At 44.2% G+C, this 18,517-nt stretch overlaps 1 protein-coding gene across 4 annotated transcripts in view; it reads right to left on the reverse strand.

Annotated features, from left to right (window-relative positions):
* The window catches only part of SFMBT2 (Scm like with four mbt domains 2), a 117,975-nt gene that overhangs the window by 35,224 nt on the left and 64,234 nt on the right, over positions 1 to 18,517 (reverse strand). For all 4 annotated transcript variants that reach the window (XM_054812982.1, XM_054812981.1, XM_054812983.1 and 1 more), the window contains 3 exons: positions 8,895 to 8,996; positions 8,103 to 8,250; positions 2,846 to 2,928 (listed from right to left, as the gene is read on the reverse strand). In XM_054812982.1, the coding sequence (XP_054668957.1) occupies positions 2,846 to 2,928; positions 8,103 to 8,250; positions 8,895 to 8,996 (333 nt within the window). The remainder of the gene's footprint in view (positions 1 to 2,845; positions 2,929 to 8,102; positions 8,251 to 8,894; positions 8,997 to 18,517) is intronic.

The following is an 18,517-nucleotide window of genomic DNA, read 5'->3' on the forward strand; positions in this document are numbered from 1 at the left end:
GACTTCAGGTACATAAGTTCACGGGTTGCAGGTAGGTGTAGATGGAGCCAGGCCAGGTATTACAGCAATGATCCCCAAACGAGCGGTCATCATCCCAAACAAGAAACATAGGACCAAAATGTGGGGTCATGATCTTGCAAGAATGCAGCATCTCCTATTGTACTAAGGGCTTGGGACCCTGTGAGAAGCTGCGGTTCAAATCATTCAGGTACCACTGCTGCAGGCTAATGTGTGCCTTGGCAAACTGCTTCTGAGGCTGGCCTGGCCATGTGGTAGCAGCAGGCTGTTGACCAGTCCCTCCTGCTCCTGCAAGAGCCAGGATGGCTCAGTCCCGACATAATAAACCACAGCTCCTGTTTGTAGCTGTTGCAGGTGGTCCCAAGTGCAGAGGGATCCCAAGACCCTAAAACCTTCTCCAAAACCTTCCCCACAAGCTGAACCTCATGCTACTCCTCACCCACTGTCATCCTTACGCTCTGTCCCTTTCAGTGTCCCTTCTCCTTTCATTTAAGCTCAATCCCTTCCCAACATCCCCACCACTACTATCCCTAAAAACACACTGATGCACACCTATCGCCATGCCATGGCTTCTTTTCTTTGCATTTTCCTCCCCTCTGTCCCACCCATTCTGCACCACATCAGCTGCGAGCACGTGTATGTCTCTGTTGGCACACATTAGCACAAAAAGGTTTCCCCCCCCTTGACTGACATTTTGGCTAATAATAATTAGAACGGGTAATCATTGTCACTGACTCAAAATTACACCAATCTCTCATCCAGCAAGTGGAAGCCAGACTCAAATTCGATCCTTCTGTTATTTGTAGAGCACCTAGCACAATGGACAATTCACCTCGAACAATCACTGGGAGCTCTTTGTGAGGCTAAAAACTTCTGGATTTGGTCTTCTTTTTTTTTTTTTTTTTTTTTCATCAAGAGGACTTCCAAGAACGTGCTGCTAGTCTCAAACATTGCTTGGACCATTGCAAGCCTTGCTCAGCACACAGATCAGCCTCACTCTCTAAAAGCTGCCAATGGCCATGACTGCAGAAAAGCAGGGTGAGTTTGTTTAAATGCCTTTTATGTTGCCTAACAAGGAAACGTCATTTATCATCACACCGGCTCCTTTCATTGCAATTCGGTGCTGGAGGCTAATTTATACAGAATCAATGGCAAAACAGTTAGCTGGGAGTTTATTTTACTAAGCATTCGGTCATGTCAATCCATTTCATAACTGCCTCTCCTTGTTAAATATCCCCCCCCGGGGAAACAGTTACAGCATATCCACTTCCAATACCACGTCTGGCTGCACTAGGTGGAAGATGTGCTTGCAATACAGCTTCTATCAAAGAGACGCTCACAGCCACAAAACAAATGGACCGACCTGCCAAGGAGGTTGCACAAGCGACAACAGCAAGATTACATCTCTCTGCAGAGAGCTGTGTTATCGAGAATGAAAGAATAACAGACACATGTTCATCTGATGAATGTTTCCTTAAAAAAAAAAAAAAAAGGAAAAAAAAGTGCTCAACGCTGATTTAATCTTTGGAGGATATTACATAGAGACTATCCTCAAGGCTGCCAGTGTTGAGATCCATTACTTGACAAAATGAAGAGATATAAAGGGAGGGGGACTTGCAGAAGAGAAGAAAAGCAACAACTGTCCCACTCTATTAGTGCAATTGTCCAGCTTCACTCAGCGCTTTCAGAAATTTTAGCTTAAAGTCCTTTGAGGCAGAGGGTTTTGCATAGGATGGCACAATAAATGGGGCAAAGAAATCCTAACTGTGATTTGATTCCCAGGTCAAACTCTGTTGATGATACAGGCCCTCTGAATTCATCAACAGAAAGTGTTCAAATTAATCTAGTCACCATCAAAAGGCTGCCCTTGGGCAACCACAGATGAGGAAGGCCACTTCACAGCCTCCAGCATGCCATGCAAAACCACAGCTGGTGTCTTGTGAGATGATCTCAATTCTGCTTTTCATAAACACCATGTCCCCCAGTGTCGTGACTGCTGAGTACAGTGAAAAGCTGTGTAACTCCCAGAGGAACCTGCTTGTCCACTGTTCACAACACCGCTTTATTTTGCAAACCCTTCTGCGCTCATTTTAGGTGCCACAACGTTTTCAGTTATAGGAGCATGAAGAAGAGCACCAGGTTATTGGAAAAGCCAGAAGGCTACATCTACCTTTCACCAAGTGATGAACACCTCTCGGATCAAGCCATGTCAGACTGCCATTCCCAGAAAACAGCCTGCAAAAGACTATTTCCAAAGCTCTGAATCTTGATGGCCTCCAGCTTAATGATATACTGCTCACTCTTGCATCATTGTTGCTGTATCAAGAAGATCATTAACTATCCCAAAGTCCCCAGCATCCATGCGGGTTAATCACTCTTCTCACACTCTAAGCTCAACAGTTTCAGCCTTAGCTTTTAAATGCATTTGGTTTGGTTAAATGTGTCCCCCTGGGAACCAGAGAACACACCCAAAATGCGAAGAGGACCAGATGACATAATGCAATTTTTTTACCTAGTTTTTTTTTTTTTAATAGCACTTGAATTACTTGCAATGGCCAGTTGAGATGTCTCTTGTGCTAGGTGCTGTACAAAATCAGAGAGGAGAAGAAGAGCAGGAATTCTAAATTAATCAAAGACAAGAGTAAGATAACATTTTTTCTCTTTTAGGGATGGAGACCTGAAACACTTCTCCAGCTTCCTTCCTAAGACAGACTCATGGTGGTCTGGGGGAACCTCCCAAAGCCTTGCTGCAGCTTTTCTGTGCAAGCTATTTTGTTTCACGTGGATCGACAGGAGCGACACAAAGGCAAGAAGAGAACTTACTTACATTTCTAAAGCACAAGTGAGGCGCTGCCTCCGCTCCACACTGCTTCTGGTAGTCTGCCCAGTCAAAGTCCTGGCCAGAGTAACCTGCAGGATGATAAAACAGAAAGTGCCATCAGCCACTGCTTCACATTAGACAGAAAGCATAAAATGGGTCCCAAGCAGATGACCATTTGTGTTTCAGCATCCCATCCCACCTCAGTGGACTGCGCAGTATCAGCAGGCAAGTTCTCTGGATGCCTGTTTATACACCATGAGAGCCAATGCCAAAGCTTCTCCAGCCCCCACTCACACACCTTCTGCATTTCGCTTTGAGAACTCCAGGTCTCAAAAAAGTAATAAAACACATTTATTTTCTTTATTTTCCTTTTCTTGTGAGCATCTCCCAGGCTTTAATAAACCTGTAACTACCGAGAAGTGCTACTGTTCCCAGTTTCTAGGTGGGGCTAGTCATGGACTTCTTTCTCCTTCCTTTAGGTATCTAGAAGATGGGTTTATGGAGCTGGACATCAAGGGTCCCTCAGCAGTGGACAGGGAGAGGATAAGCACAATCAGAAGTTGATCCATCCTCTCTTTTGAAGCGTGAGATAAATTCTCCTCTCTCTTCAGTGATATGGATGTACCTCCATGACTGACTTCCCATCACCTCAGTGTACGTGAGCTGAATCCCATCATAGCAAGCATGTTATCCAAAGTTGTATAGAAATCTGGAGCAGAGCAGGAAAATGAACACAGATTTCCCAGCTCCCAGACTAAAGTCTCAGCAACTAGATGATCCCTTCAGCCTCTGCTTCTGGGAAAAAAGGGAAGCAACACTGATTTATATGAGCATCTCTCAAATAGTCCCATCACACAGAGACAAAACAAATCTCTGCTCACCCATTCTTCTTACCTGGCTATTTAGGCAATAAACTCTTGAGACAGAGAGGGGAGATTTATTTGCTTTTTGGGTTTTTAGGGGGCTTTTTTGTCTGCCTTTTAGTCTGTATTTTTTACAGTGCTTGAAACCAATGAGCGCTAATCCTGTCCAGGGCTCTGTGACAATACTGTTGATACTCTAATAACATTATTGCAGAACTACTCTCACTAGAAAGTTTCAGGAGTCACCTAAAGGCACAATTCTCCCCTCAGTCTCCCTGCCTGGCATCTCAGCCTGGCCTCATCTCACAGAACATCCCTTAATGCGTTTTTCATTGATGGTCAAAAAGGGACAGTCAAGATCAGATGGGAATGAATCATTTATGACAATATAAAATTGTGAATTTTTTTGTAGGCAAGAAAAGACTGGAATACTGAGTGGAGTCACCTACCAGTCACCTAGATCCAAAAAAGGAGGTAAAATTTTTGAAAAGGAAGTCCCAAGCATCCTGCTAAGATGCAAGTATCTGGGATAAGATGAACTTCTAATCCTAACGATTGCGTACATGACAAATAAATTAATGAGATAAAGCCTTGAGCAGAGAGGGTCCTAAGATGCCTGTCTCTGTGGGGCATGAAAGTGCATAATAATTGGAAAGCTAGAAATAAACATGCACAGGGAAGTAAAAAAGGACAATCACTTATAGAGAATGTTCATTATTCATACAAAAAAAAAAAAAAATCCTTGCACTGTTTTCCCATACATTAACAACCAATTTCTGCGGAAGTATTTTCTTCCTGTTTCTTCTCTACCTCCTTTTTTTTCCTCCAGTTATTTGTTTGCCAGATACTTTTCAGCTTCATAAAATGAAATGGAAAACAGGAGGAGAAGTGCACATCACGTCAGAAGGGGATTCTTCTGATCGCAGACAGATGTTTGCAGTGGAGATGCAAGAGTCAACAGAGAAATAGGTAGATCTAGAGGTCATCTGTCTGACCTCCTGCAGAAGGAGCAGATTCCCCCTGTGAAAGTCCTTCTCACTGTCCATGGACTCCAGAAGGAGTTGGGTGATGGGCTCAGCCACAGCATGGTTGTATACATTAAATAACCAGAGTCCACCCCAGTTGCCAGAGCATGTTGCCTTCAGGGACCCAAAAGCCTGCCCACACCCTGCACGTTCTCTCATCTCCAATTCAAACTCCTCGTGGACAGGTTCTAAATCTTAACTGTGAGCTACACAAAGTCTTGGCAGAGTTGATGGAAAAGGCACATTGACAAGGTTTCAGTGAGGTATGAAAACTTGACTGTGTTGTCACTGCACAACCACCTGTTGGCTTGGCCCTGCAACACTGAGATCGCTGGGAAACCTTTTGCTGTAGACTTCAGCAGGAACAAGACCTGAGAAGGCAGTTAGCGAGTTTGCCGTAACTCACTTCAGAAGCCCAACGAGGAAAACTCCAAGAGGAGCATACTCAGGAATTGGCTTCAAACAAGCCTGGACCTGTATATGACCTTTTCATGGAGCATCATGACATAAGCTACCTCCCTTAGCACATGGGGAGGCACCATGTACCCAGTACCTCCATTAGCACATGGCATTCACATACTGTTATCCTTTAAGACTCAGCCCAAGTAATAACATTCAGAGCTTTGCCTGCATGATTCAGCTGCTGCTCCTCAAACACGTAAAAACTCATTGTGTTTGCTATCTCAATTCCCAGCATGGAAGAGCCCAGCAGTCTAATCAGAAGCAAATATAACAATATAAATGTACTGGAGGCTTTGGAAGTGGCATTTCCTTAGTAAGCCTTACAACTAGGAGCGCTACTGAAATGTTTTTCCCCCTCTTAATAGCTCATAAAAAGGAACAATGGTTGTTACTCTAAAGGGAAGTGGTCTATAAATCCAGCTCTAATAAATATAAACAGCACTTGTTCAATGTTTATACAGCAGCAGTAAATGGGTATTCATTTTTGGCACTGTACAGGAAAATACTGCTCTCTATTTCTAGTAGCAAATGTTTGCACCTCCTGTTCATGACTCATCTACTGTATGTTTGGCTTCAACAAAGGCCTGATAGGCAAAAAGGCAAGAGAATGGATATCAGACAAATAAAGGGCTCTGAACCCAAATACCCCAACCTGGCACACTCTTCTGATGACATAAAATCAGTTAATTTGAAAATCAGAAAACCTCCTTGTCAACCATAAATTAACCAAAAAACCCAAGCCCAGAATACAGCAAAGAAATCCTTTTCACAAAAAGAAAAAGGACTTCTTCCGTCGTCATCTTTTGCTCCATAGGAACTTCTTGGCTTTCAACAGGGAGAGCTATGTGGGCAACGCTAAATATTGTCAACGTATTCTTTGTTGAGGGTGACGTTGGTCAGGAATGAGTGAGCACTGGGGAAGTAGAAGGGTAGTGAAATCTGTGTGCGAGAAAGGACAATTCTGGACACCCTAGGACAGGTAGAGCTGTCCAGTGATTTGGGTGGAAATGGTGGGATTTCCTCCTCCTCCTGCAGACCTGCTCATTAGCAGCCAGCTCACACCACAGCCCTCCTCACTTTTGCAGCGTTGCAGCCCTCTCACATCAGTCCTGGTTATTTCTTTATCCAAAGCTGGTATTATTCTGCTCAGAGAAGACTGGCTCCCTCAATGGGGGTTTGGATGCTTTTCAGTTTCCATCTCCTTTCTTTTTTGGTGGTTTGTAGGTTTTTATTGTGTTTTTTTTTTAAAGAAACCATTCCAATGTCTGATTATACTTTAGTGACTCAAAGAGCGTGTCTGCCAATGGAAAAGGTTTTTGACACCAAAGGTGCTAAGATGCAGTTTGGGCATGCAGCCCTCACACACAGTATAGAAATACAGCAATATATAGCATGCATCTATCTCCTGCTTGCTTTATGCCTTTTTTTAATAGCTTACCTCCAGGATTTCTCATCTACGAGCAGAAAGCAAACTTTCTTTTCATCAGGGGAATGAGAGGAGACTTCCTACACTTTCTCAGGAGCCCAGCTGTACCCCAATTACCAGGCATCCCACCAGATAACTACTTGCACCTTAGACTTTACCAGCCAAGTTGAAAAATATCCATACGATGGATGCTACAGCCACTTCTAAAAATGTTGGCATCTAAAAGAGAGTTCGCATGCACTTGACCCGTAAAACACCATCTCAGACAGGCTTTGTACCAGCACGGATTGGAAATTATTAGGCCATGACCCTGTACAGAGAAATGTCTGGCCTATGGTGACTTTAGTTAATTAGCTGGCCTGGGGGAAGCTGCATGTGAATTTGGGGTAGAAAAACCAAAATATTCCATTTATTTTCACTTTTAACAACTTTTCTGGCCAATATCAGGGAGCACTTACACAGGCATTATCATTACACTCAGATTTAAGCAGAAGGGAGCTAAAGCATCCGGACAGCACATTTCAGTAAAGGTAATCATGGATGCGCCGTATGCAGCTGCACACACGGGACTCCAGGACTTTGGTGGGAATTTCAAATTACATGTGCTGAAGAGACACTCTGGATATACATGAGAGGACTCTGAATCTGGTAGGGAATAATCCTTTGCTTCCCTGGATTTGGCAACAGCACACTTTTTCCAAAATTAAGACAAATCTGCATGCACAAAACTTAGTGAGGTGTTTTTTTCGGGGTTTTTTTGAGCCATTTCTTTTTCTCCCAAGCAACACCAATTTTTTGGCAAGGGGTCAACATCCCGGCCAGCTTCAAAAAAATCTAAAATTCCAGAGAGCCAACACATTTTGCAAGCGAAGAAATATTGCTAGGGCACCACAGGCGGTTGTCTGAAATTTCAAGTAATTAACTGCACTGCTACAAAGTTGGGAAATAGCACGGTTGGAGGCTGTTTCTCCTGGCTCTGACCCGAACGCTGCTCACAATTTGCCATCACCTGGGATTTTTTGAGACAGCTAAGGAAATGCTTGCACGCTCCTGGGCAGGCAGCTGTGAGTTTAGTTTAGACATTTAGATTTAGGAGCTTTGCTTGGTCTCAGCATTGTACCAAGGTGGATGCTATAAGGGAGATGCCTGGTTTGCTTCTAGTACAATATCACTTTTAATGCTCCTTTTGCTCTCTACACACACAGAGCATCGCTAAGATGCATTTTACAGGAATTCAATAGGCTTTGGTGCAGGCTGCTTCAGACTACAAAGCACACGGACATCAATCCGCCAGCAAGATGCATTTGCAGAGGTGCAGTCGCAGGGTGGTATGAGCCAGAACAGCCCCAGAGACTCAAGAGAGCTACTCTGGCTCACGATACTCAGGGTGATGCTCTGTGGCAAACAGCATCATGGTTTTAAAGGCAGTAAAAAGAGGCAAACTTTGTTCAGCAGAAACCTGCAAATCACCGAGAAGGAATACAAACCCTTGGGAGGTGTGAGATTGACTCCGTTTTTAAGGCACCACTGTATTGGCAAGATCCCTAAGGAATCCGCATGGCAAAGCATTGAGATTTTGCTGGGTTCAGGTCTCAAGTCATCAATGGTTACTTGTAAATAATGATTGTTAAAAACCTAAGGGGTGAAAGAGAAGAAAACAAAATCAGAAGTTAAATTTGCTGTAACATTAGGTAACATGGAAAGCTGAAACAGCCAGGTCTTAGATCAAGCTACTCCTGAAAATAACCCACTCTCACCTAGTACTTTTCATCAAAGTGCTTCTACCACAGAGATCAAAGCCTGAGTTTTAGAGGTGGGTAAACTGAGGCAAGGGAAAGCGCTGGAGCTCAGGGTCACTCGGTGTGCCCATAGCTGAGCAGGGACTGGAGGTGATCCTGGAGACCCCACAGCCTTCCTCTCCCTTGCCTTTGAAAGTGTGGATTAAATATCCAGGTACCTACTCCATCCAGCTGTTTTATTTCAACAGATTTCCCTTATGTGCAAGGAAAATAGGGATAAAAGAGGGATTCCCTTTTTCTGCACGTAAGTGGTAGATGGACAAGAGCATCCCCACCGGATCTAAGTATATATATAGTCACCTGGTGATGCTTGTGGGACAGAAACAATCCATAAATTAGGAACATCCATGGATTTTAAACATATTTCTTTATGTGTTCTCCAACCAATGGAGCACTAATCTTAAGTTTTCCTAAATGTGGTGGAAATCAGTAAGAGGTTCTTAATCGGGCTCTTTTCATCCCTCCTTTCTGGAAGCTCACCTTGGTCACTGATGCAGGACAAATATGAAATGGCTCCCTCACATTCACTGCCTCCAGCTTCATCCCCACAGTGAAGAAGTGGTTTCGCAAATCAGCATGGTCCTGCGGGAAGAGATGGTGAGGGGAAACACACAGTGTGTCAGCACCATCCACCAAGGAGGGGTTGATACATTTGAAAATCTATTTGAAATGTGTCCACGTGGGTTTTGTCACTTAGCTGATTATCAGATTGACTTCCAGCTCCAACTGGGCGCTCCTGGTCTTATGTTCTTTTCATGCTAACTCAATCACAGAAAGAGAGGGGACAGCCTCGCTCCTAGAGGACAGTTCTGCAGGACCAAACCCATAATATCTAAAGCACAATGTGCATCCATCTCAGCAGCAGCATCTAACTTGAGTTTCACCAACAAGGAGATCATGCTTACCAAAACGATGACCTGTCTGAGAAATGCCTACATGAAAATCTCCCCTGGGCAGAGATCCTTCACCTCTGACAGCCTCCCCCACCCGAGAGCAACTAAAGGTCCAGAGGTGTCAGGACATAACCTGAGGTCCCCCAGGGTAATGCACAGCATCAGTGCAAACAGCTCAGGATGGCCCTGATTTACCCTGATGGATGTCCGGCTCCTGCAGGGCACCGAAGTAAGGACCCGGGTTGGTTTCCATGTGCTGCAAGACGGGAAGGTCTTTTCCTCAGCCAGGAGACTGAAGGTGGACTAAGGCCCAGACAATGAACTTGGACCCAAAATGTGGGCAACGAGAGAACACGTTGGTGGGAAAACATGCAACTGTGTTCAAGTACGTTCCCACCACAACGCTTTCAGCGGGATCAAACCTGGCTGCACCCAGAGGGTTGCAGACAGCAGCTTTGGGGATGGCAGCAGGATGCAGTCCCAAAATTTAGAAACAACCCAGATTCAACTCCCTGATTTGCCACCAGTTTAGTATATAACATCTATCAAATTACTCCATCCCTCATAATCCCTGTCTAACAGGTGTACAAGTTGGCATCTTAATTTCAGAGTAATGATCATATTTTGAGTTCATGCAACAAAAGTGTTCTACAGAATTTTTAAACCATCTGTGCATTAGCCAATACAAGCATAAAAAGAGATGATGTTATATTTAACGCACACATACAGATGACTCCAAAATACATGCAGAAAGCTTGATATCTAATAAGTGTTTAGCAATGTCATTCCCATCTACATTCACTGCTACATGTTGTATTCTTGTTCTAAAATGATTTTCTATTGATCCAAAGTTGTATGTCATTGTGCTTTCTTTTCCCAAGAACTGTCTTCACTTGTAGACTTAACAACTTCTATTTTGGGATCTTACATTCCTGCTGCCATTAGAGATAAGGATTTTTACAAGCTCCAGCCACAGCTAAATGAACTGTTGTTTTCGTCTTACCAACCTGCAATGTTGTGGAGCCTTTTATGTAAGAACTAAAAAGCAGTCCAAAAAAAAATCATAATGGATTTAGTCTCACAGCAAGAGAAGTATATACCGATGGGGAAACTGAGGAAGATTAAGCAATAATGGCCCAAAGCGCAGTGAACTAATGGCTGAGCAAGGAGCAGAGCTTCAGTTTGGGCTCCTGCAGCGTAGCATAACCATGAGCCATACCTGCACTTGCTGGCAGTCACTTCCATATCACTAAAGCCCCAGAGAAACAGGAGACCCATTTCTAGCAGCTTTACACAGAGGATGTTTCATTGAATAAAGGCTGAATCAGGGAGGAGAATCTGGCACCTTGTACACAGCGGTTGCATCGCACCAGGGATGCATCGGGCAGACAGGTTATCAAAATTGCCATCTTTACTACTGAAAGGCGTCAAGCTGGGAAAAGATGATGGCTACAAAAATCAGACCTCGCCAGCACTCAACTTCAAATCTCCAAAGGCAAAAAGCATCTGGACTGGAGGGTTGCCTCCTCCTGCACAAGGATGCACACGCGGTGTCTCTTAATCCTTAGGGTGAGGTTGTAAAGAAAAGGCAATTTGGCAAAATGTACATCTGGAAGGAAGCTTACACTGCAGCATCTTCTCATTAAAAGTTCCAGGATTCAATTCACACTCGTATCCAGCTTCAATACATAACAAGCCAAGATCCACCAAAGTACTTAATCATGTTTATCTTTAAACATGCAAGAAGTTTCATCAACTTTAAGTGATTTGTTGATTGAGACCAAAATATATTAAGACCAAACCGTATTGCTTCTCATTTTTATTTGAATTCGTTTGGTTCTTCTCCTTCTATTTGTTTTGGCCTTTTTCAAAGAGAAAAAAATAGTTGGGGGGGGGGGGGAAAGCTAATAACATTTAAAGCTATTTTACTTCAAAAGCATATCCCCTTTTCTCCATACACTATGTACCTTAGGATCAAATCTCCCTTCTCATTCAGCGTAGCATGTAAATATCTTCCCCATTAAATTAATAGCAAGAGCGAACCCGCAAGGGGAGTTCATGGGATCTCAGGTACGTCTCCCTTTTGAGGGTCAAAATCCTCTTTGAAGCAGGAAGGTACGTTTGTTTAGAGGAGGGCTGTGGAAGTAAAAAGCTTGTCTGCGTTAAATGTCATTTTTGAGATGGAAAAGCTTTCATGGAGAAAAAGCCTGTGTATTGTACCTCTGTGGCAAATGGTCAGGGTCTGGATATTTGATCTCTCTTGTATATTTGCTAAAGAGAGGCATCAAAATTTACTGAAACAGCCTTAGATTTTTGCAGCCACAAAAGGAAAAAAGATCCCGATGCCGTTCTCTAGTTCCAGTGCTGGAGTTGCCTCAGCCAGCAGGGAATTACTTAGGACTTGGCATATGCTCCTCTTCAAAACTCCAATTAATTTACATAATTTCTAAGAATAGGTTCGACAGAAGTGAAGGCAAAGCTTTTAATTAGTATTAGACTCAAAGTGATACACTGGATAATGAACTGCTCTCTCCTCCCTTTATTCACATTGACAGGAGAGGCGCCTGTTTAATAAAAGCAGCTACAAGAAGAGGACTGAAGGGGTGAGACTTTCCCCTGGTCCCCGCCAGGCTCCGCAGTCGAGCAAAAGAAATGTCTGAAATCATTATAGGTGGCAGAATCTGACCCTTTACCGCTATTTCACGGTGTCCAAAGCCATCTAAAGAGGATGTCACCAGGCATTACTTTCTAGCAACTACTCCAAGGGAGTTTTCTTTGAAATGCAGATGAAGAGGCAAAATATTTTTGACCAGTTGAAGCATTTTATAGCCTCGTGCACGGTGAACGTGTGCTCCTATTGGCAGTCAATGCTTCCCAGGAGCAGCCCCGCTGACCACACGGATTTACACCAGCAGATTGCCTGTCCCAGGGTTCATGAGCCTTGAGTGGGTGATGGAAATATTCTCTGATTGCTGGAGGGATCGACAATCCAGAAGGATGCAGAAGAGTTCTTTACAGCAAAGTGAAAAATCACGCCACGAAAACTACAATGAATTAACATGGTACGAGCACCACAGTCGCTCATTCAAAGGGTCACGATCTCTAACATGATGGATTACAGCCTGTGACGGCGTTCACGGGTAATGAATGGAAAATTGCATAACCCTCCACTGAACGTCTGTCACTTACAGCCCAAACCCATCGGCAAAAGCCAGGGCACTCTCAGCTCTCACTACAAACCCCAAGAAGCAATTAAACTCAGCCCCACACTCACTTTTAGAGCAGTATGCATTTGCAAATTTGCCAGCATGCACAGGCTGCGACCTTCCGGACCACCTGAAAGACAGCCCCACTTTGACACGCATCTGCATCACTATCTCTTATCTTCGTATGGCACGTGTTTCTGCAACCCTTCTGCAAAAATACTGATGGGCTTTGCAACAGCTCACTGCAACCAGCATCACCTGCAGGGCTGAGAGCTGCAACGTCTGAAGGTCAAATAACAAGTCAGAAACGGTGCTGAGAGGAGAACCAAGCTCCTAATACCCAACCCTCTTCTTTAGGTAGTGAGACAGTTGCATAATTTTCTCCTTCGTAGCTAACGAGTCACTAGCAGTGCAGACTTCAAAAATGGCAGGTGACTTGGGAGCCTAAATGTCATTCCAGAAGAGATCCACAAACAGATTTACAAAAGCATTCAGGCTCTTAAGGATGCAGACAGGCTTTAGGGAAGTACCTGTGTGGGTGACATGCTTAAGTCCTAATAATAAAGTCACTAAGCATTGGCTTTAGGTCCTGAACTCAAAAAGATATATTTCAAAATCATCAGTCATTTGCACTTTCTGGTGCCTAAATACCTTGCTAAATCTGGCTTCTGAGTATTTCTACTCCACAAATGTCATTTAAGTGTAAACAAACTCAACTTTGTCCCTGTCACAGCAGCGTTCTGGCCACCAAAGGGTAGAGCTTGGGTAATTTTACAGCACACTGGGTACTGCAGATAGGGCAGGGGGACTTGGCTAAGCTGCTTTTGCCCATGACATTCAGGGAAGCTGGTTGCTCTAGCTGTGTCCACAAACCCAAGGAAAGACATCGCCTCCAGATTGTGAAATGCTCAGTTTTAGCCCGTTCTGCTCAAGATAGAACACTGGAGTAATCTCACTTTAAATCCAGCAGCTTACACTGTGTAGAGGTAAGAGGAAAAAGCTCTAGTTTGAACTCTAATTTTCAAATACCCTGAAAGTCAGGGCTCTTTCGGTCGAGGACAGCCAGATTCACACCAATTATAAGACGGCAACTTTGTGCAAAATTCAGAACTAAGTATGAACGCTGAAAAGTTGCAAAGTTGAGAGGCTGATTAGAAACAGTAAGCACTTAATAAATGATTGACCTAAGCCTCCTTTAATCCTCACCAACTGTAACAGTGTGAAATGCGATTGCCTTCAGTCACATCTCTCCTGGTTTACCCTACTAAAAGACACAGAAGAAGTGGGCCCCATCTGGTATGATTGGAAACATATTATTTGATTCAGTTTTTGTTTTCAAAGAAATCACTTCCCCCAGTGTTTTCTCTAATTTTCCAAGAAACTGGCTGCTTCTAATAGCCTAATTTTAATCACAAAGCTCATGTGTGGTAACCAGTCACAAACACAGTAATAGCAGTGGTTAAACTGCCTCTACGGGAATCTGGCATTTGTTTTTTAATTGAGCAAAAAAAATAAATAAAGAAACCCTCCAAAATACACTCCTCTGCATTATTTGCAGATGAATCAGTCTTGTTTGTGATTCATCAACTTCCTTTGCTAAGCACGGAGCAATTTCCCCTGAAGACACACTCTCTGCAGGGAGACAAAAATCCCCCGGTAAGACACAACATGAGCAAATTGTCCCTCGGTTTGACAAGTGCAGTCACGGGAAGACCAAAATGAAGAGATGTGGGGTGGGATGAAGAGGAAAGGATGCCAGGCAGGAGGCTTTAGAGATACTGTGACCCTGAAGTAACGAGCACAAGAGCCAGCTACAAACTGCACCCACTGAAGAGCCCCTTAAAAACCACAGATGCTTCTGCCTAGGATCAAATTTAGCCCTACAGATTTTTAAGCTTCTCTTGTTGAATAAAAAATAGTTACCATAGAAACAGCAACATTGCAGAGTAGCCGGTCTAAATCCAAACACACCTTCTCCGTATGGCTCGGCCCGCCGCAGATGGCATTAGGGCAAAGATCCCCTCCTACGCAGCGCCTGCTTTGATTTGCCAGGGTGGTGAAGGCACGGCTGGCAGAGGTAAGAGAGACAGATATGCATCCACTTGGGTTTTGGGGCGGGGGGGTTTGTTGGTTTGGGTTTTTTAATGTCTTACAGCAGAATTACAGCATTCAGGACTGCCACATCACAAGTGTTGGTTGCTGAATCCTGGTTGTGCCACACACAGAGGTCCCATTTCACAGGTGTGAAAGTCAAGTGGAAAGGAAAACACAGGTGGGAACACCAACTTGAGTGCTCAAAATGAAACCGTCGGTGTCTCTTCTCACACCCCTAAATAAGTACCTCAGCTGCAAAGAGGGACTGAGTCCCCATCGGCACTTGTTTAGACTGAATCTGCCCTCAGTAACATCATCGCAGTAATCGCTATTGAGAAATCAATGGGGATTTGTTAGAGAAGAGAGGATCAGAACAAATTCAGTATTCACTGTGGGCTGCAACCACCCTGGAAATAGCTATGGACCAGAGATGGTGTTTGCATTCTTTGAGAAAAACCATCCATCTTTAGATGGATGACTTTTAGGTATCACCCACTCCCTTACATGGGAGTAGACTCCTGTATGCGTACATTAGCCCGTCTCAGTGAAAAACACTGCCATGCCCAAGGATGCAGGAGGCAAGAGCTCAGGTCGTCATGCAAAAACTCCCCCACACCAAGCCTGGATGCAGCAAGTAAACTGGATCAGGCCCTTTGGCTAACCTCTCATCATCCTGAGAGACCCCTGGCACTTAATGGAGAAAGAAAACCACACATGCTAAACATACAGCCAGAGGTTCGAGGAAAGGTGAGGTTCCCACTCAGCCCGTCTGCTTTGCTTGAAATGTTTCCAGCATTTCTCTTCTAGCCCTGACTCCCGTATGGTGCTGTGAAACAGATCCTCAGGGCACCTCAGAGGGGGCTTGGCTTCATTCACCTCCTTGCATTGCTCTCCTCACTCTCTTCCTTGCAAAGCCCACAGTCAGGAGAGAGCTGTAGTGAGGTTAAAACCTCCCTGGTCCAGAGGTACCACCAGACTCCATCTCACCTGAGTGGCACCTTCGATATTGGAGACATCCTTGCTCCCAAGAACTGTGAAGGCAGCTACATTTTTAAGGACCTTTGCATTATACTCCTAATGATGGTTACTAGGTCTTACAAAGATAAATGGCTTTAACGAGCTGGGACAGGAGTGGGTCAAAAGGCAGCTGAACAACAGAGGGAAGGGGACGCTGTGCACATCTCCCAGCCAGGCAAATAGTACTCAGGGATAAGGGCTGGTGAGTGCTACGGATGGGGAAGAACAGATGGAGTATAAATAATCTGGCAGCCGGCAAACAACGTGGTGACTCACGGGTTATTAAAGCACAGTGTGCACAAGAAGGGCCAGCCAAGCCACCAGTGCATGAAGGGGCTGGGGATTGCTTATGTTGGGATTTGGCTTCCAAGCAAAAACAAAAGCACGTCCTTTTTCAGCTACTGCATCAGCACGTGCCCATCCATTACAGGGGCTGAGGACAGAAAAAACCTTGTTGGACTTAAAGTCTATTCATTCAGCCAGGTCAGGGTTGTCTCTGAGCAGAAAGCAACCCTTGAGTTTCTCTGTCTTACACTTAAACTACTCTAGAACACCAAGTAATGGAAGACAACACCCTAAAAGACCCAAAGGGTTTATTAACTTTTGGGAGATGTTGTCCTCCCTTAAAAAAAAAAAAAATCAAAGTCTTGGAGAAATAGTCCATCTTACTCTTATAATTAAAATGCACATTTCACCTGATGGAAAAAATATTTTTTAGAGAGGAGGGAGGGGTCCTGTTTAATATTTGTCTTCATATTTTTGAATGTGCAAATCCTGAGTAGGATTTAGTTGCCCAGAGCTGTCTGGAGTGAGCTGAAAGACACCTGGGAATCCACAACATCTGCATGGGACCCACAGATACAGCAAAGGAGAGCAGGGGAAGCATAGTGGGATGTCAGAGAAGATTCCCAGGATGCTATCTGCCTCTCTCTAGGAAACTAAATCCCATGATCTGTGTCCAGCATTCATCCTACCCAAGCTACAGGGCTTTAACTCTAAAAAAAAAATACATTGATTCATAAACATCAAGGCTAGAAAGTTCTGTGCTTGGAGTTTGGCTTCCTGATGCAAGACTCTCTCTCAGCACCAGAAATGCCATCACTGAAGCAAACCTCTGAAATTGTCACACTTGAAATCAGGCACCGGTTACAGTTTAACCACCCTTATTCATACCCAAAGCCCTGGCCATTTTCTCAGGAGTCCTCTGAAGCCTAAGCCATCATTTATGGCAGGTACCTAGCCAAGCATGGGGGATCCCTACAGCACCCTGAAATCAGAGCAGAAACAGCAAAGGACACATCTCTTGGACTGCAGCCATTCAGAAGGATTGTGTTCCTAAACTACTCAAACACCCTTAAAAATCTTGTCTGTATTTAGTTTTCTTTAAGGATCAACATGTTTTCTGAAAAGAACAGAACGACAAAATAGCGGGTGTGTTGCAAAAAGCTTTTGTGAAGAAAAAACTTATTCCAGGAGGTGCAGTTTGCAAAACACTATGTTTAGTAGCTATATAATAGCAGCGTTTTCTGGCAGTTGAACATCACGTTCCTTCTCAAAGGATCCTAAAGCATTTTACAAACACTTTCAACATATGGCCAAGTGTAAAATAGCATGAGAAAACAAGATGATCCTGTTTGCAGGCTTCCTCCTGATTTTTACAACCAGCTCATGTGGTCTGGTGGCTGGTGCCCTCTCCTTGGATGCCAGGAGAGGATTCAGGGCTGCGCTTTTGCAAAGGATTTTTGGATCTGCTGCCGAAGACCGCCACACGCAAATTCAGCTCTGCCACACTTCTGAGCATTGCTAATTCAGGCTCAAATCCATGGTTTATGAGGTCTCAGGCAGAACCCAACCCTATTATACCAAAACCAAAGAGCATCACCAGCAACAGCAATGATGGGCTGATAGACCCATTAGTGACGCTGCCCACGGTCATGCACAGCTCAAAGGGCAGCAGTAATTTAAGTCGTAATCCAGCCAAATGTGGACGTGCTCACCCTAGGGACCGCTCGTGTCTGTGGAGCAAGCACACACTTACGCTGTCCTCACTGATGGATTTCTGTAGGGAAATGTGGAAAATGCAGAATATAATTGCTTGGTGTGCAGTTTACCATGTCCGCCAAAGTAAACATTTCCAGCTTTCCAGAAGATCTTTAACAGTTGCCAGCTGTCAAACCCTGTGTTTTATATCTCATCTAACACATGACAGTTACAGTAGCATGGAGCCCCAGGCACCATGTAGAGACATTACTTCTGTGCTGGTTGTGCAAAAACAATAAAAAAAATTAAAATAAAATACAAAAAGACACCTTTGGATCCAACACTTTTTGCTGGGATTTGGGATTCTCCTTGAAGGTCCCACACATAAACATTGGCTTATCTCATAAGATCAGACAAGTGTACTCTCATATAGTCTCCTAAAGCCTTTCCTTAACTCATGTTTAAGTCATTACTAAAGGAAGACACGCTCACAGGCATGGACAAGCCCTCATATTTTTCTCCTTAATTAAGAGGCACAAGATGGGGTTGATTCCCCCTAAATGGGCAGAATAAAGTGATGGCCGCACACAAATCATTTATTCTGCCTCCTGCCTTCCCAGCACCAGAACCAGGGTCTTGGATAACACCAGATACTGAATTCAGCTCCCCTTGTGCTCAGCTTTCACATTACAGATAAAGAAGCCCTGTTGACCTAATCCTGTCTTTTTGTCACATTTCATAGAATCATAGAATGGTTAGGGTTGGAAGGGACCTTAAAGATCATCTAGTTCCAACCCCCCTGCCATGGGCAGGGACACCCTCCACTAGACCACGTTGCCCAAAGCCCCATCCAACCTGGTCTTAAACACTTCCAGGGATGGGGCATCCACAGCTTCTCTGGGCAACCTGTGCC

The sequence above is a fragment of the Grus americana genome, chromosome 1, assembly GCF_028858705.1.
Source record: "Grus americana isolate bGruAme1 chromosome 1, bGruAme1.mat, whole genome shotgun sequence".
In the NCBI taxonomy this organism is placed as follows: domain Eukaryota; kingdom Metazoa; phylum Chordata; class Aves; order Gruiformes; family Gruidae; genus Grus; species Grus americana.